This window comes from Strongylocentrotus purpuratus, unplaced genomic scaffold, assembly GCF_000002235.5.
Source record: "Strongylocentrotus purpuratus isolate Spur 01 unplaced genomic scaffold, Spur_5.0 spur5_scaffold_20, whole genome shotgun sequence".
NCBI classification, from domain to species: domain Eukaryota; kingdom Metazoa; phylum Echinodermata; class Echinoidea; order Camarodonta; family Strongylocentrotidae; genus Strongylocentrotus; species Strongylocentrotus purpuratus.
The window spans coordinates 31,433,854-31,450,604 of NW_022145606.1; the positions used below are offsets into that span (position 1 = coordinate 31,433,854).

General features: G+C 37.5%; 1 protein-coding gene across 2 annotated transcripts; it reads right to left on the reverse strand.

The window, feature by feature from the left end:
* Positions 1–338: 338 nt before the first annotated feature.
* Positions 339–13,461, reverse strand: LOC115927399. Of its 2 annotated transcripts, XM_030993195.1 has the most exons (9): positions 12,537–13,461; positions 9,618–9,727; positions 6,071–6,298; positions 5,315–5,545; positions 4,300–4,435; positions 3,914–4,113; positions 3,444–3,609; positions 2,763–2,881; positions 339–2,052 (listed from the first exon to the last, which is right to left on the reverse strand). In XM_030993195.1, the coding sequence occupies exons 1-9, from the start codon at positions 12,670–12,672 to the stop codon at positions 1,738–1,740; spliced, it is 1,641 nt and encodes a 546-aa protein (XP_030849055.1). In that variant the 5' UTR covers positions 12,673–13,461; the 3' UTR covers positions 339–1,737. The 2 variants fall into 2 exon arrangements, with proteins under 2 accessions (XP_030849055.1, XP_030849056.1); XM_030993196.1 differs by lacking the exon at positions 12,537–13,461 and having other exon boundaries at positions 7,024–10,809.
* Positions 13,462–16,751: the final 3,290 nt, after the last annotated feature.

Genomic DNA, 16,751 nt, shown 5'->3' on the forward strand with positions numbered 1-16,751 from the left:
ATATCCATTTGCCCAACTCTCAAAACACCCATCTATTGGGTAATAATTGCTCAACAATTTCTCCGCAATATCCATTTGCCCAACTCTCAAAACACCCATCTATTGGGTAATAATTGCTCAACTATTTCTCCACAATATCCATTTGCCCAACTCTCAAAACACCCATCTATTGGGTAATAATTGCTCAACTATTTCTCCACAATATCCATTTGCCCAACTATCAAAACACCCATCTATTGGGTAATAATTGCTCAACTATTTCTCCACAATATCCATTTGCCCAACTATCAAAACAACCATCTATTGGGTAATAATTGCTCAACTATTTCTCCACAATATCCATTTGCCCAACTCTTTAATTCGTCTGTTGGATAATCATTGCTCAACATTTTTTCCATAACATCTATTGGCTCAACTCTTTTTCTCATCTAAAGGGTAATAATTGCTTAACTGAAACACAAATAACATACACAGTAAACACATGTTGTTGTTTTCATCAGAAACGTAAAAACAAAACTTGTTAACATCAACTACAACATTACAATTTTTGGTGAAAAAAATACAACCTTTTAAAAAAAGTAAATGCAAATATAGCCCCTGTTTGGTGCAGCATGACAACTTTGATGTACACTGTATGTATTCCATGTACTCTGATTTCATACATGAATATGTGCATCATATATATTTTGTGGGTGTGGCATAGTGTTCATTTATCCTGACACACCAATACTCTGCCTTAGAGTGTTACACATGAACACATTTTTTTGAAGTAAAAAAAAAGAGGAAATAAATTCAAATCCCTCTAGATTATTTGACATGTGCAGAAGTACCACATGAAAGTTTGGCTATCTGTGATGGTGAACAGGTACTGATCAAATAACAAGGATACACACTGCCTACTATAACTTTTTGATTAGATTAAAGACAACAAAAATCAATTGACCCTACCTGCTATACTCAGTTTGATTGATTTTATTGATATTATCAATAATATCAATACAATTTTGCAAAATGTAGATAAAAATGTTGACTTCTCTACTTCTGCTTTGCGCGATGTAAATTAATGCATGCAGTCCATTCAGCAGAGAGTTCAGCGTAGGGTCAATGGACGATACACATTACATGAAAATTAATGGTATATGTAATTTACAATCATATACCCCACTTGCTTTTTTAAACGCAGAAAATATCATAGCTCATGTTTTATGAAGAAATATATCATTTTGATGTACGAGTTATGAAACAGTACTCTTGGGATTAAGACCAAACACGATAAGCATTTGTATACGCCAGTGCAAAAGATTTATAGCCAATAATATGTTTTGTATTTATACTTGGCATATATTCATTTGTTTTCTTAAACTTTCAAGGTGGGGATGTTAAGCAATGATTGGGATAAAACAATTAGGCCTTTATCATTTTTAAAATGTACACAAAGACTTCTGCTGTGTATAAATTCACTCTTTTTTTTAATATTATTCAGCGATCCTCACCCCACCCTCAAATCTTCAGTCTTACACAAACATGTCTAAATTATGTAAAATAATGTGCTGAATCCAACTCATAACAGTTTGTCTTTAAGGTTATTTTGTCCAAAATAATACTTTTTTCCAGTTTTTTTTCTCCCAAAATAAACTGGTTCAAGTAGCCAAAATGTGCTAAACGATGATGTGTCAGTTTCATCTGTAGGAAATATATCACCAGTAATCATCCTTGGCGTGAACACATCATGATGGCTTATGGCATGTTCATGAAGGCTCGGACCTCCCGCAGCTTTGGTGTAAGATGCTCCCCATCGGTAAACTGGAACACCACAATCTGGAGAAATTTCCAAACAGAACAGCTTTGCGGCTGATATTCGATATCCATCACATAAAGTGCCTTAAAGCACAAGTCGACTGCTTTAAGCAGTGTTGCGGCAGGAAGTATCCTCCTCTCTACTACGACGTACGCCTGTATTGGTGTGAGAATGTTCCCACGCACAACAACAAATGGCTGTGACCTGACTGCTTCATCAATGTTATCAACATAAGTCTGGATGTCGAGAACCTCCTGTAGTCCAAAGAGAAATCAAGAAGAAATCATTTGTAATTATATGGATTGATATATATATATTTGATGCTTGTCGAATGCTTCTGCTTATGAATCCACAATCACCTACAGGACACCCAAATTTGTTTATGCATGTTCATCCCTGTCCCATCAAAACATTACTGGGTATTCTTAAATATCCCTGCGGCAAAGGTCAACTGTACCCAAACTGGTCACGTTCAGAGCATTACATCAACTAAGCTGGAAGGCATATACAGCCTGTTAATATAAGCATGCATTTTTCACATGTCATTTGCAGGTTAAAGGACTTGCTTGCATTCATGAGTGAAATGCGATGTGATGACAAATCTGAGGCCATTTGTAGTTGTACCACAGATAATGACGAACTGACTTATTAAGATTAAAGCGCCTAGTGTTGCCCCTGCAGGGCCTCCTTGGGGACCAGCGTGCCCATTACTAGGAACTTGAAAATGGTTGCTTTTCAAGTTTTACACAAATAAAATGTTATGGCAATGCCTTATCTGGTAAGAACATAGGTATTGCATTTCAACCTCAATTTCATCAGTTGTCCTAGGTTTGAAACTCTTAACAAATTAACTATTGAATTTGTTTGTAATGAAATATGATTACTATGGCAAGATTTTAAACGCAAACCAAAATATATGCCTTACATGTCATTACTTTACCACCTCCCCAGCACATATACTTACTGGTTGAACGTCAATGAAGGACGACAATGTTTCTGCAGTGGTGTACGTTCCTCTCTTGGAATCTTTCCTTCCTCGGAACAAGACTGGGAGCATGTAGAATCCAAGATTGCTCTTTTCCTCTAAAAAGAGGGAAACAATGAAAGAGTTAAGTAATTAAGTCCCAATTACATATGAAGAAAAGGTGCAACAGCAAACAGGTCAATTATGGAACATCTTACAAAATGTACAGTTATATACAGCAAATTAAAAATAACGGTCGAATACAACAATTATTTTCTACAAATATGGGTAAAATCACTCAACGTAAATGTCAGTCAGTAATTTGGAGCTCAGCTTTCTGAGTAAAGAAAATCAAAATTGCACAAACTTCAGCATAGCCTTCCCAATGAGCTTTAAACCACCATCCCCACCCCAAAAAGCAAACAAACAAAACAAGCAAGTAAAAGTATGCTAAACCTTTGTCATGGAATCATGTTTTTATCATATGTTGTACATGTATTATATGTTTCAGAGCACTTTTATTTATTTCAGTTCAATTCCTTACAGGGGGGATATTAGACTCAATGTTTGGTCCTGGCCACAAAAATAAACATCATATAGTGTAATTGAAATAAATTCTTTTGACTTTCTCTCAAGTCATTTTCACTAATACTGTCAAATGTGTGTTCTGACACCACATACCAAGACTGAGTTTCCCAGGGTCATGAATGTTTTCGAATTCGGCTCTTGCACTTCTCCAGTTGCCAGTTTTCTCGGTGAAGTCCACTACTTTGTTACAGAATGTGGGCCACTTCTGGTACAGTGCGTTTGCTTTCTCTGGGAACAATTCTGCAAAATCTCCTTCAATCTGTAATTGTTAGGATAGTTATAGAAGCCAGATGAAAGGTAGGATATCTTTCATTTGCATCTTCTCTTTACCATTTTGCAAGGATTTGAATGGTACACACTAACAATTATCGGTTCAATAGGGATGCACGATTTCTGTAGGACCGTGTATCTCAGATTGTTAAACGATCCCTTTAAGGAGACTGCTAAAGTAAACCTGCCCATGCAACCAAAAAACAAAAAAGTTACTTCTCAAAACATGCGACTCTAGTTTAATTTAATGTCCTTTCTTGTCACATGCAGAAGAAAAATCAAGGTCCACATACCATTCCAGCATCGAGAAGTCTGGGATATGTGGTAAGAATGTTCTTCACACAACAGTCACTTCTCTTGATCCAGTCATGTCTTTTTGTTGCTGTTTGTTTCATGTAGTCCTTCACCATGTCCTCTGGCTCCTTGTTGTTACGCAGCCATTCTTCCATTGTCGTGATGTTATCATCGTTCACAGACTCAAGATCGGTATCTCCTGGATATAATGCAACAGAACAATCAACAATTAGCATGTATCAACAAGTTTTTGATGATTGTATTGGAAGGGGGGTTTTAGTTGGCATTGCTCATGCCCCACCAGTTTGTTATGGCACAGCATGACTTCATCAGACGGATCTGAATAACTCAAAACTTTAACTATATGAAAAAGTAGCCAGAATACCTTGCTTTTGAGACTCTGCCTCGTCTTCAGCTACTGGTACCCTCAGGGACTTCTCCTTTTTTCTGACATACCTCAGATGCTCCTCCAGGTAGCCTGTTGCTGGCCGTCCCTTGGCCCCCACGCAGTACCAGGCCTCCTGCTCAAATAAATTAAAATTCCTTCATAATTCAACTTCAAAAACAGTAATGCTCAACAACATTTGTTAAACATTAATAATAATCAAATAAAAGCACAATAAAATTCCAGTGTAAACTGTACATTTACATATTTTGTTACATATGTCAGTGTTTGCAATAACAAGGTTTGTCCTCTTAAGTACCTATTTCTAACTGCACACTGTTATATTCCAGCAATGTCATCAAGTCATTGCAAAAACAAAGTGAATGATGGATAATTCTGTGAATATCCATTACTCAATGGCATGCAGACAAAAGTCTAAATATTAAGAGATGTGTCATTACTGGATAATATAACTTATAAACAAGTGGTAAAAATAAACAAAAATATTGCACGATTTAGTGATTGATGCCATATTAGCTTTTCATTATTTGTAAGCTTTTCAGGCCTGTCTACTGTCAAATTTACTATTGCCAGAGATGCTCTTACAATGCTTGTGATAATGTGATACAACATGCAATTGATTGAGCATCTCCAATATAATAAATACAAGAATAACAAAATTGAGGAAGCTTCATAGCAAGTTACACAAAATAATATGATCCAGTATTCCAAAAGTTATTGCATAAACACATAATTTATTTGATTTAGACCTTAAAGTAGCTTATTGCTTCTGGCTCAAACAGAAACTTCTCATAAAATTTCACTTTCTTGTAAATGGGGTCTGTGGGGTAGGGACAGATGGAGGTATGGATGGACAACCTAAGAATTAAGGCACCTCCAAGTAATAAATGCCCGCTGTGGTAAGAATCAATCCATAAATCAGTCCAGAAAAAAGTGGTGATCTGAGCCATACCTGAGGTCACATTAAGGAAAGCAATTCATGGACAGGACTTACATAGCCAAGTGGAGATTCTGGATCTTTTAAGAAAGGAAAGCTTGTCACAATGGCATGGGCCATTGATGCCTTCACAAATGAGCTTGGCTTGGTACCATACTCCCGTATCAGGTACTGAGTCAACATATCCACAACAGTATGCCGGTCCCTTTTGCTGCAGAGATTTGTAGCATTGATGTTCCTTAATGCTGCTCTTCCCATGGTGGTCTCTCTCAATATACAAGCAATGTTCTGCAACAGATAAAGGATTTTTTGTTTAAAGATCAGTAAATTCAGAATAAACAAGTGAAATGTGACAGCATGCAGTCGGTGGGTATATCTCTGGCTGTCCGACCTCCTACAATAAGCCCATCATAAATCACTCACTGGGCATTCCTTGCAAACTTTGTTCTGATAAAAAATTTCAATGAAACCTTGAAACTGACCTTAGACTAGCTTAAAACCCATAACCCCAACCAAACATTTTCCATAACATTCCTTTATTCATTCATACCAAAATGTACCTACCAAATCATATCACTAGCCATTCTGCAGATGTAGAAATAAAATGGTATTTTTAGTAAAAACTTGAATAACCTTTGAACTGACCTTTCACCTTTGAGCCCTGCTGCTTGTCAGAAATACTGACAGACAGATAACTCCAAGACATAATGCCTCTGGCACCCTTATGTGTTGGAGGCATAAAAACTGATGAATGATGGTGACTCGACATGCCCACGCTTCAATTGTATCAGCCCACTATATACATAAACTTACGAAATGCACTTTCTTGACCCGTTTCAGGGGAGGATGTTGATCAGGACTCTTGGATTCTGGGGAGTCGTAAAGTGGCGTATCCAAACTGGGCTGGGAAGGGCTTTGTCTGGGACTCCACTCACTTCCTGTTACACAAGAGAGATCTGAGCAGTCATCTAAGGAGAACACTGATGGGCTTCTTGTCGACGTTGATGCTTGTTCCATGCTTTGTTGATTTGCAGCATGATACTACAATAAATAAATGAAAAATAATTGAACTTTCAATGTACATGTAAATGACTGATTATTCTTTACATTATTAATGACACAAACAGCCCCAGGTTAGACTTTAGTATCAAGTTTATTCCTTGAAGGGGAAAATCATTCTCACTGTTTCTGTACCCTTGTCCTATTTAAAGCAAACCCATAATTGAAAAGTGGTCACTCATGAGCCGAAGCTTCTTCAGTACATCTATAATATAATAATATCCAGTTAGGAACTTTCACTTTAGGCAGGAACATGCATTGGTAAAAAATAGCACATTTCCGGGGCCTCAATGAAGTACATATGCTAGAAAAACTTGGCATGAGTCATGGTACATTTAAGAAATTACAACATAATATGAATGAATGCAAATATAACAGACACATTTTCAGATACAGAAACAATGAAGTTAATAACGAGTTAAAAAATTCAAACCAGATATTTACTGTAAAAATTGTCATTGGAATAATCAAATTTGTTAGCAAGTCAGTACAGATCGATCAAGGTTAGCTTCTTAGCTATTTTTTCAATCAAAATGTGTAGAATGATACACTAAGAACTGATTCATAGATATAATTGTAATTGGAATAACAGTTTCTTTCTTTTGCTTTGTTTTGGTTCTGTTCTCTAAGACAAAATTTGCAAGTGCACCTGTAATGTCTAGTTGTAAAAATATATCACTTGCTTGCAACGGGTTGCCTACACGTACCTTCTTGTTCCTAGATGAATGAATGGTGCACCACAATATACAAGCAGCGCCCTCTTCCACTATAGGACTGGACAGCATTGACTGGCCTGTGATCAAACAGGTCACACCATTCAACAGCAGCTTGTGATTCCTCTCTGCCCACCTGTACTGCAAATGCTTCAACATGTCTGTTGAAGTACAAGGTCTGATACAGCCGAAGGAGCAGATACAACTTTTCTTGCACCACTACAATATGCTGAACACGTCCAAACGTGGGTCCATCATCATCAGTCCAATATAGAAGTACATCAACACCTGCCCGGAACTCATATCCATGAATGTCCACTTTCCCAGCAACTGTAACTTCGGTTCCCCTTCCACAGTTAATTTTTTTGCAAAGTGCCTCATCATCAAGTAGATCACCAAGCATTGCTGCAGCTTGCTGTGACACATTGATATCTTGGCTATCCAGTGACTGATTTGATACTGACCTGTAGCACCGTGCCATTTGGTATCTGTTAGCCAATGTTTTGACAATGTTTTGGTAGTTGCAAGATACACTGGCAATCTGCTTGAAAGGTCTGTGCATTGCTTCAAAACGCAATGCTGAATACTGGGTCAGTGGCCCAAGGTGTTTCAGTGCACGTGGGTAATGCACAAGAAAGTGCTGCTTCGGAGTTAGACTAGCTTCAGGGAAGAGCTGCATGAAGAGCCTGTGGTGATCATCAATCATTGCCTTCAGGACATAGATGGCAGACTTACTGATACTGGGACTCATAATGATTTTGAAGATGTCAATGATTGACAGTAAGAGTTCCCACTCATCACACATCTCATCAATCTTGTCTCCTAACATGAGAGGGATGTTGTATGCAAGGCACGTCATCTGTGCTGATGTCTGTCCACTGGCAGAATATGGATTCTTCAGTGATGCCTGCCTGATTGGGCTTGGTCTGTTTTTGCGGTCCACAAAGCCAAAATTGAATGAGGATATTCTACTGTTCACCTCATCCAGTGTTATGAAACCCTTCTGAACAAGTTTACTCAAAACAAGGTGCATTTCCAGGGGCAAGACTCCCTCTGTAAAATCATGCATTACATCTGGACATAAGTTTTGGGTGGAATGGTAGTAAGGCAATTCATTCAAAACTGTTGCATGCTTCAAGCCAGATTCTGACAAGGGCTTTTGAAGATCTGTATCATAGTTTATTTCATCACGGAGATATTGGGCATCCTCTTTTGGCTGTTTCTGAAGCAACGAGCGATGGCCTCTACAGAATCTACAGTAATAGTTGGCACGGAAACAGGTTGTACATCCCAGCATGGCATGAATGCCAAGATTGTCCCCTACAACTTGGAATAAGTAGGGTTTGACCCTACCCTCAAACTCTTTGCACTTGATAGTGAGTCCATCAGTCCACATCTGCTGCAGATCATCCTTGATTACCTTCAAAACTTCTGAGATGCCATATTTACTCAAAAGCGGAGATGTGATCATAGCTGTGAGCATGATATTTTCTAGCCTAGCCTGGTATTTCCTGGGAAGGGATAACACACTTGTATAAAAGGCACTTACCTTGTGTTTGCCGCGTTTTGACCCAAGCGGATTGGCTGTCTCAAACTCATCATTGTACAACAACAGAGGCACTAAGAATTCACAGTCTTGTCTAGCAGTAGCTTCCTGCCTTTTATAATAGTGACCATCTTTGAATGAATACAAAACATCATTATCTTTTGATCCTTTTTGAGACAGTATGGCGTTCATTACTCCTGGTCGCTCTAAGTATTGTTTAATAGTGTCAGCTAGTGGTATATATTGAAAGGTTTCTTTTTGTGTGCTTTGCAGTGGATCACCTGTCTTTTGATCAATTTTTGGTTTTAAGCAAGTTCCCAACAACACCTCACAAGGCTGAATGAAATCACCTTTCTCAGAGAAATATTTTTTCTGTTGAGTATCTGACATGAGCTCTGAAAATGGATTCTTTGAATTCTCGAATACATCTTGTATATCAGATCTCAGCTCACTGTTAGCTGCATATTGTGGCTCACTTAAGATATCCATCACATCCTGTTGCACAGTTTGTAACACAGAAATAACCAAATCTTGTGCGGTTTGAATGACCTTGTTGGTGTGTGAAGCAGGCACATTAGTCCTTGCCCTGAGTTCTGCTACAAACTTTGCTGCAATATCAGGTAGTCTCTCTGTTTGCGTTTCAAAAGAGACATCTTCCTGCTCACTGCTTTCTCCAACAAACAATGCCTTTTCCTGGTGCAGTTGTTCCAAATTCCCTTCAGTGTTGTTATTCTTTCCTAGAACAGATCCTTCATAACAGGTTTCACTTTGGTGATCTGGAACTGCTTTTGTAGTTGTGCTTGACGTCTTTATCCGTGCAGCGTGCTTTGAAATGAGATGTTTTCTATATCCCGATAATGTACGAAATGTTAGTCTACATGCCCCTTGCATGCATGTTATACTTACATTTTTCCCCCTGGTTGTTGTATGTGTGTATTTTAAATGATGGAATAGGCAAGAAATATCCCCCCTAATTAAATCAAGACACTGAAAGCATCTGTAACTATCCATAGTGAGATATTGTGCCACATCTAGGGCCTACCTCTGCACGCCACCCAGCGAGAAACTTCAATCGAGGTCCAATCTTGGGTATGAAGGATGTGATTATACTTTCACTTAGAAGGGGAAGGGTTTCCACATCAACTTCATTTTCTGGAGAAGAAGAGGGAGAGATTGATAAATAAGGCTTAGTGCAGCATAAACTGATTGTTTTCATATAATACCACAAACACACGTATGGTTGCGCAAATTAAACAAAAGTATATGTTTTAGATAATGATAAGCTGTAAACATTTGCTCATGTTCCAGCTAAAATATCTTCCATTTTGAATAAATCGCATAATCAATGTTTTTTGTTATTCCACAAGAGTCTATGAAAATCTGAATTTTCAAATGCGATTTTCTCGAAAATTTGGTCTTCGTATAGAAAACTTACTTTTAGATCATACTAGCGAATTGTATCAACTAATTGCTATTTATTTTCAGGTGATGTTACTAACATCCACACAATCAAATTAAGAATGGAAACCTTTTCTAAAGTCATACTAGTAATCACCTTAGTTTAGTCAAATTGTGCCTAATTTTTAACAATGTAGGGGCCTATTTAAAGTATAAAGATTAGTTGCATCAGCAATGAATTTGATTTCAAAGAAAGTCATTCAACTTACCAAATGAATCAGAATGATTTGAGAGTTAGCATAGCGGTCAATATATGCTGATTGGTTAATTAACATTACTAATTCATTGATAATCATATGTGTCTTCTCCATGTGCACTGTCATGCCTATTACTTCAACTTTAAACTGCCATACCGGTAATTGTTTTGTTCAACCTTTTGCGGCTGCCATGATATTGTCTGCATTAGTAGCCATGTTTCTCAGCTTTAGTATGACAAATAACCTAGCTTTATCTGACCAGGGTTTCTCAAAAAGTCTAGCACTCAAGCCTTTCACAGGCCACTTACAGTACCATACAACCATATATAAATTATAGTGTGTTACCTTGAATAGAGGCAACTGACAATTGTTTATCCTAGAAAAGATAATTTGTGGTGTTTAATAATTCTTTTGTACAGCTTATTGTTCAGTGGTGTGAAACATTAAAAAAAATGCATGTGCTGGAACATTTCACTGATATGAAGCAAAATAGGACAGTTAATCCTGTACTAACGAATGTCCTTCCTCCATGTGCACCTCCATCCCAAAATCGAATCAGTTCGTTGGCTTTGCAACTTGCAAGATACTGTACATGTACATGTCCCAAGTTTGGATGGTAATCCGTCCATCGGTTCTAATGATTTCATTGAAATCTGGACATGTAGTAAAATAGTGTACAATTTTGTGGGCATAATTTGGTGGCTTAAGCATCTGTAATTTTTCCATATTTAAAAATTATTTTCAGAAAAAGATTTTTTTAAATGAGAAAAAATGTACCCATGTTAAAAATTGTGCCCATTCGTGTACTACAGCGAGGTCACTGCAATTTCGAAAACCACCACAGCCTCTTGGTTTTGAATTAGGCTATTAATATGGGCTAAAATGTGGGTCAACTGCCTTTTAGTTATGACAAGGAATATCGCAATAGCACATAATTAATAGCCCCATTTAAAACCAAGAGGATGTAGAGTCTATGCTCTGTAAAACAAAGTTAGGCAGATGTTACTGGGCAAATCAAAGTTTGGCGCGTTTTTGTCAAATAATTTCTCCCAACCATTTACTGTATGAAGTTACCTAATAAAAGGTCAGAAATAAGTTGGGTAGGTGTTACTTGGTAAAACTGATGTTGGGCAAATTTTGTCCAACAATTGGGTTATTTTCTACCAACCATGTAGTTACCGATGAAATAATTGGGTAATATTTTTGGGCAAATTAAAGTTGGTCATTTTTGTCCAATAATTGGGTTATTTTCTACCAACCATGTTACTGATGAAATAATTTGCCCAACTAGTGTCGAATATACTACACATTATGGTGAGAATTGGGTGAATTTCCTATTGGGGTAAATTTTGTTGGTTAAAAGTTGGGTATTTTCTTTTCATCCAACACTGGGTAAATCATGCAAAATCTTTAATTTACCCAATAGTTAGTCGGACACATAAGTGCCCTCATGTTGGGTAAAAATTGGGCACTTGCCCAACATTTTTTTAGAGTGTTTGAATTTCAAAGTCCTGTAGAAAATGAAAGGGCAAAATCCTTAACATGGCAATGGGCAAGACAAATTGTCTCACTTTTTGAAATCTAGACTTCTAGATCTACAGGAAAATGAAAGATGATCTTCCACAAAATAATGTTCATAAAATTGTACATTATTTGACAACTTCAATTTTCTGATGAATCATTCAGTTCAGTGTTGATTATTAAATATAAGTAGGCCTAGATCTAGATCTAGACCTAGACTAGATCTAGTATAGTAGGTCTAATACCAATTTCAGATAACAGAGATAATTGTTCAAAATTACACCAGTCCCACGTACTGTATTACTATCTGGGTACACACCTACAAGTATGTGGTCCAATGTATTGGACCCACAGAACTCTTAAATACGTATTAAAGAGTTCTGTGATTGGACCCCATACAACCCATGATCCATAGAAAATGGAGGGTATTGTGTTATGTATGTATTGTAGCAGGTTTTGGCCTTTGGGTTTTGTAAAATCTTGAACAAAATATTTTTAAATATTCATTTGTGATCTAAAATTCATGGAAACAGTACAATTTGAATTTGATATCTAGACCTATATCAATCAAATATTAGTTTGGATTAGTAACACATGCATTAAAAGAGCAAATTTGAGGCAAAGTTTAATAGACCAATTGAATTGAAGCGTATTCATTAACCATTGCTGAGGCATATAGAACTAGTCTACATGTTGCTCATGTGTTATGGATATGGGAACAAGTCTACAGCAAGTACCTGTTGATCATGTTCTAAACTTCTAATCTCAATAAGATGTGAACGTACCTTCTAGTATCTTTAACACTGACGGACATCCCCACCTTTGAACGATTTTGGTGAGAGGGTCTATGAACCCATCTTCACTTGAACTATCTCCGCAGCAGTTGTCGAGCTCCATTTTTAGACCCTCAGGCTCTAGCATGCAAGACTCCGATATGATGCGTATATACGTACGTACGTACGTACAGTACAGGCTGCTAGTTACGTTGGTGCATCATATAGCTCGAGCTCCCGGGCCGGGACGGCCGCGCCGGCTATACCGAGTAAATAGAAATAGTACTGCGCATGGCATGCTGATCGCGAGCGACCAGGCCATGTGCGCGCTACCCCAAGACCAATACCAGGCAAACTTTACCCAAGTCTGGTTAAACGTAAGTCTAGTCCCCATCGAAGGTTTCCACTGCCATTTACGCATGCGCGTAATTGACGATGATAGCGTGTACGTTCCATGATCATTACTTACGTAGATTATGTAACTCTATAGGCCTACATGGTTAAGATGGCTCAGTTTTCACAAAAGATAAATCTTGGACTCTTTCAGCATCAAACTCGCACAAATTCATCGTCGCTTCAACACTCTGTTATTATAATTTTAAAATAGTCTAGAAGTAAATGGTTACAATTACAGGAGAGATAATTTCAATTTTTCATAGCAATATTTACACAGCATATTGTGAGCTAAAGAAAATTGAGCTAAATATATTTGGTAAAAGGCGGTGGTCAATTACTACCCTATATAAGCAAACAAAAAAAGGCGCAAAGTGAAATTGGGTAAGTGGTGATGGGTAATTATTACTCAGCATATGAGCAAACACAAATATGGGCAAAATAAATTGGGTAAGGGGCGGTGGTCAAATAGTACTCAATGTATGAGCAAACAAAAATTGAGCAAAGTAAAATTCGGTAAGTGGTGATGGGTAATTATTACTCAGCATATGAGCAAACACAAATATGGGCAAAATAAATTGGGTAAGGGGCGGTGGTCAATTATTACCCAATTATGAGCAAACAAAAATTTGAGCAAAGTAAAATCGGGTAAGTGGTGATGGGTAATTATTACTCAGCATATGAGCAAACAAAAATTTGGGCAAAGTAAAATTGGGTAAGAGGCGGTGGTCATTTATTACCCAATATATGAGCAAACAAAAATTTGAGCAAAGTAAAATTGGGTAAGTGGTGATGGGTAAATATTACTCAGCATATGAGCAAACACAAATTTGAGCAAAGTAAAATTGGGTAAGAGGCGGTGGTCAATTATTACCCAATTATGCGCAAACACAATTTGAGCAAAGTAAAATTGGGTAAGTGGTGATGGGTAATTATTACTCAGCATATGAGCAAACAAAAATTTGGGCAAAGTAAAATTGGGTAAGAGGCGGTGGTCATTTATTACCCAATATATGAGCAAACAAAAATTTGAGCAAAGTAAAATCGGGTAAGTGGTGATGGGTAATTATTACTCAGCATAAGAGCAAACACAAATATGGGCAAAGTAAAATTGGGTAAGAGGCGGTGGTCATTTATTACCCAATATATGAGCAAACAAAAATTTGAGCAAAGTAAAATTGGGTAAGTGGTGATGGGTAATTATTACTCAGCATAATTATGAGCAAACAAAAATTTGAGCAAAGTAAAATTGGGTAAGAGGCGGTGGTCAATTATTACCCAATATATGAGCAAACAAAAATTTGAGCAAAGTAAAATTGGATAAGAGGCGGTGGTCATTTATTACCCAATATATGAGCAAACAAAAATTTGAGCAAAGTAAAATTGGGTAAGAGGCGGTGGTCAATTATTACCCAAATATGAGCAAACAAAATTTGAGCAAAGTCAAATTGGGTAAGTGGTGATGAGTAATATTCCTCAGCATCTAACAATTACCCAACTACTTGGTAAATTGCTCTCAACTCCTTGGAACGATGTTGTTGCTAAATGTATAATAATTTGGTAAATATAATGCCCTGAAACAGATTGGGATAAAAATTACCCAACTTTGGAAACGATTTCTCGACCAACCATCAGTTGCCCAACGAAATTTACCCAACTCGCAGTGGGAATGTGCCAAAATTACACAACTACAGGCAAAAATTACTCAATCCTAATTTGCAAAATAATGTTGGTAAATTTCTAGGCGAATTTCTACCCAACCATCAGTTGCCCAACAAAATTTACCCAACTCGCAAAGGAAATGTGGCAAAATTACACAACTACGGGGCAACTGGTTCCCAACCCTCATTTACCAATACTGTTGGTAAATATCCGCCCAATAATTAAGTAAAAATAATTGCCCAATATTGGTTAAAACACTTAAATGCTTAAATGGGTAATAATAGCCCAGAATAACGAATTTTTTTAACCAACCAACAATTACCCAACTAAATTTACCCAACATTTTAAGAGTGTAGCGTTGGTCCAGCGCGCTCGACGAACGAGTAACGAGTGATGACGCACGCCTAGCGAACGACAACGCACTCTCCAAAATTGCAAATTTTCAATGCGCCGGCCGTGCGTCCCCCATGCGTCGTCTGTGTGTGACCGGGCCTTAACAGGCAACAAGTAGGTCATATTATACAATGGATGAATGGGAGTGCAAGTCAAGTTATGTCACGAAACCGTACATGTATTTACATCCAGAGAGCGAATTACTCGAAAAATCACTCGATCACTCGATAAATATCCAACTTGATATAAATGTAAAACTGAATGAATGTAGAATGTAAATATAAAGGTATAACAAGTATTTACCCTTTTATTATTTCACACAATTAAATTAGAACCTCTTTTTCCGCACCCCTCCAAAGTAAGGGTCAACAGGGGTCGAATTTGCCGAAGTTACAATGACGGCATAACATCCTCCACCTTATTCTCCTTTTCCTGGCCCTCCTCTTCCCTGCCCTCATTTTCCTCCACCGTAAATTTCCAATAATTTACTTGGGTAATCGTTACCTTATATTCGGGCAACAATGAGGTGTAATCGTATTTTCATGTAAGCATACTTCTGACATTTAGATGATGGGGAATTCGTTAACGTTTCTGAAAATATTGTTTACTTTTACAAGTGCTTACCTTATTTGTTTTCATATTTGTATTTTTAAATTTAGTATTTTGTAATTTAGTATTTGTTCTCATTATTTGTCAATATCAGGTCCAGTTGTAACACTCGTTCTGACGAAGATCAACCATCGTTTTGTCGCTATGTTAGGCGGAGTGTTGTGTGGATCATGTATTATTGCCAGCGCTTTCTTCAAAAACATAGTTACTGTAGGAGTTTGTCTCGCGATATCAGGTAATATAATATATTGCAGTTTAGCTATATAATCGAATATTACGATGCAGCTCATTTTGTGCCATACCAGGTAGGTAAAAAGCCATATTATGGCTTTGTACCTACCATGTATGCCCTACATACACAGCGTTTGCGCAACAAAAGCAGTATTATGTATATCGAGAACTTTATAGGGTTACCTATTGAGATGAGCGAATATGACAATGGCGTACTCCGATCCGCTCCCTGTATTATGTACGGTTTCCATTATATGTCCTATTTGTCAAAACTATCTGACCAACTCCCCCACTTTAATGTAAACAATTTAGGTGAAGCTGATGTTATAAGGCGTCAATGGCGTAATGGAACGTTGTCGCCTGTTACAAATTCTGTATATTCAGGGGGCTAGGCCTAAATCAAAACCCTTTTTGGAATTGGATTGGATTAATCATAAGATTGACTTAGCAAGTTCTAGTGTGTGGTCTTGGGCTTTGTTATTGTTATTATAAATTGGTGGTACTTTTGATTGACACTGGCATCACAAAAATGGCGGTGTTCTCATTCATACAAGGGTTGAGCGTCTGGAGTCTGATTAGTGACTAGTCGCGAGGGGTTCCGTTCACCATGATCGTCGCGCGCTTCAACATTGTGCGTTTCCCTAATTATTCCTTTTTGTAGGGTTACACTGATTTTGGGCAACACATTGACCTAAAGGGGGCGCTATAGCAATAGAGGATTTGGGTTGAGTTGATCAATTGTACGGTTATTAGTTAGACTTTGTATACATCTAAAAGTTGAATAGCATTAATTATGTTCCCGATATTATGTCGGGAATGGGTAAACAACTCCTGGTCCTGAATTCCTGCATTACACAACAGGTGTTCATTTCCGATAAATACGTTAGACAATAGACAGTTTTTCCGGGGACCTCACATTCTCGAGAAGCTATAGACTCC

Coding starts and splice junctions, on each gene's coding strand:
- LOC115927399 (XM_030993195.1), bottom strand. CDS start 12,672: ATGCTAGAGCCTGAGGGTCTAAAAATGGAGCTCGACAACTGCTGCGGA. Junction 9,728..12,536: donor AGTGTTAAAGATACTAGAAG/GTACGTTCACAT, acceptor CTTCTTCTCCAG/AAAATGAAGTTGATGTGGAA. Junction 2,882..3,443: donor CCCTGGGAAACTCAGTCTTG/GTATGTGGTGTC, acceptor CCCTCTTTTTAG/AGGAAAAGAGCAATCTTGGA.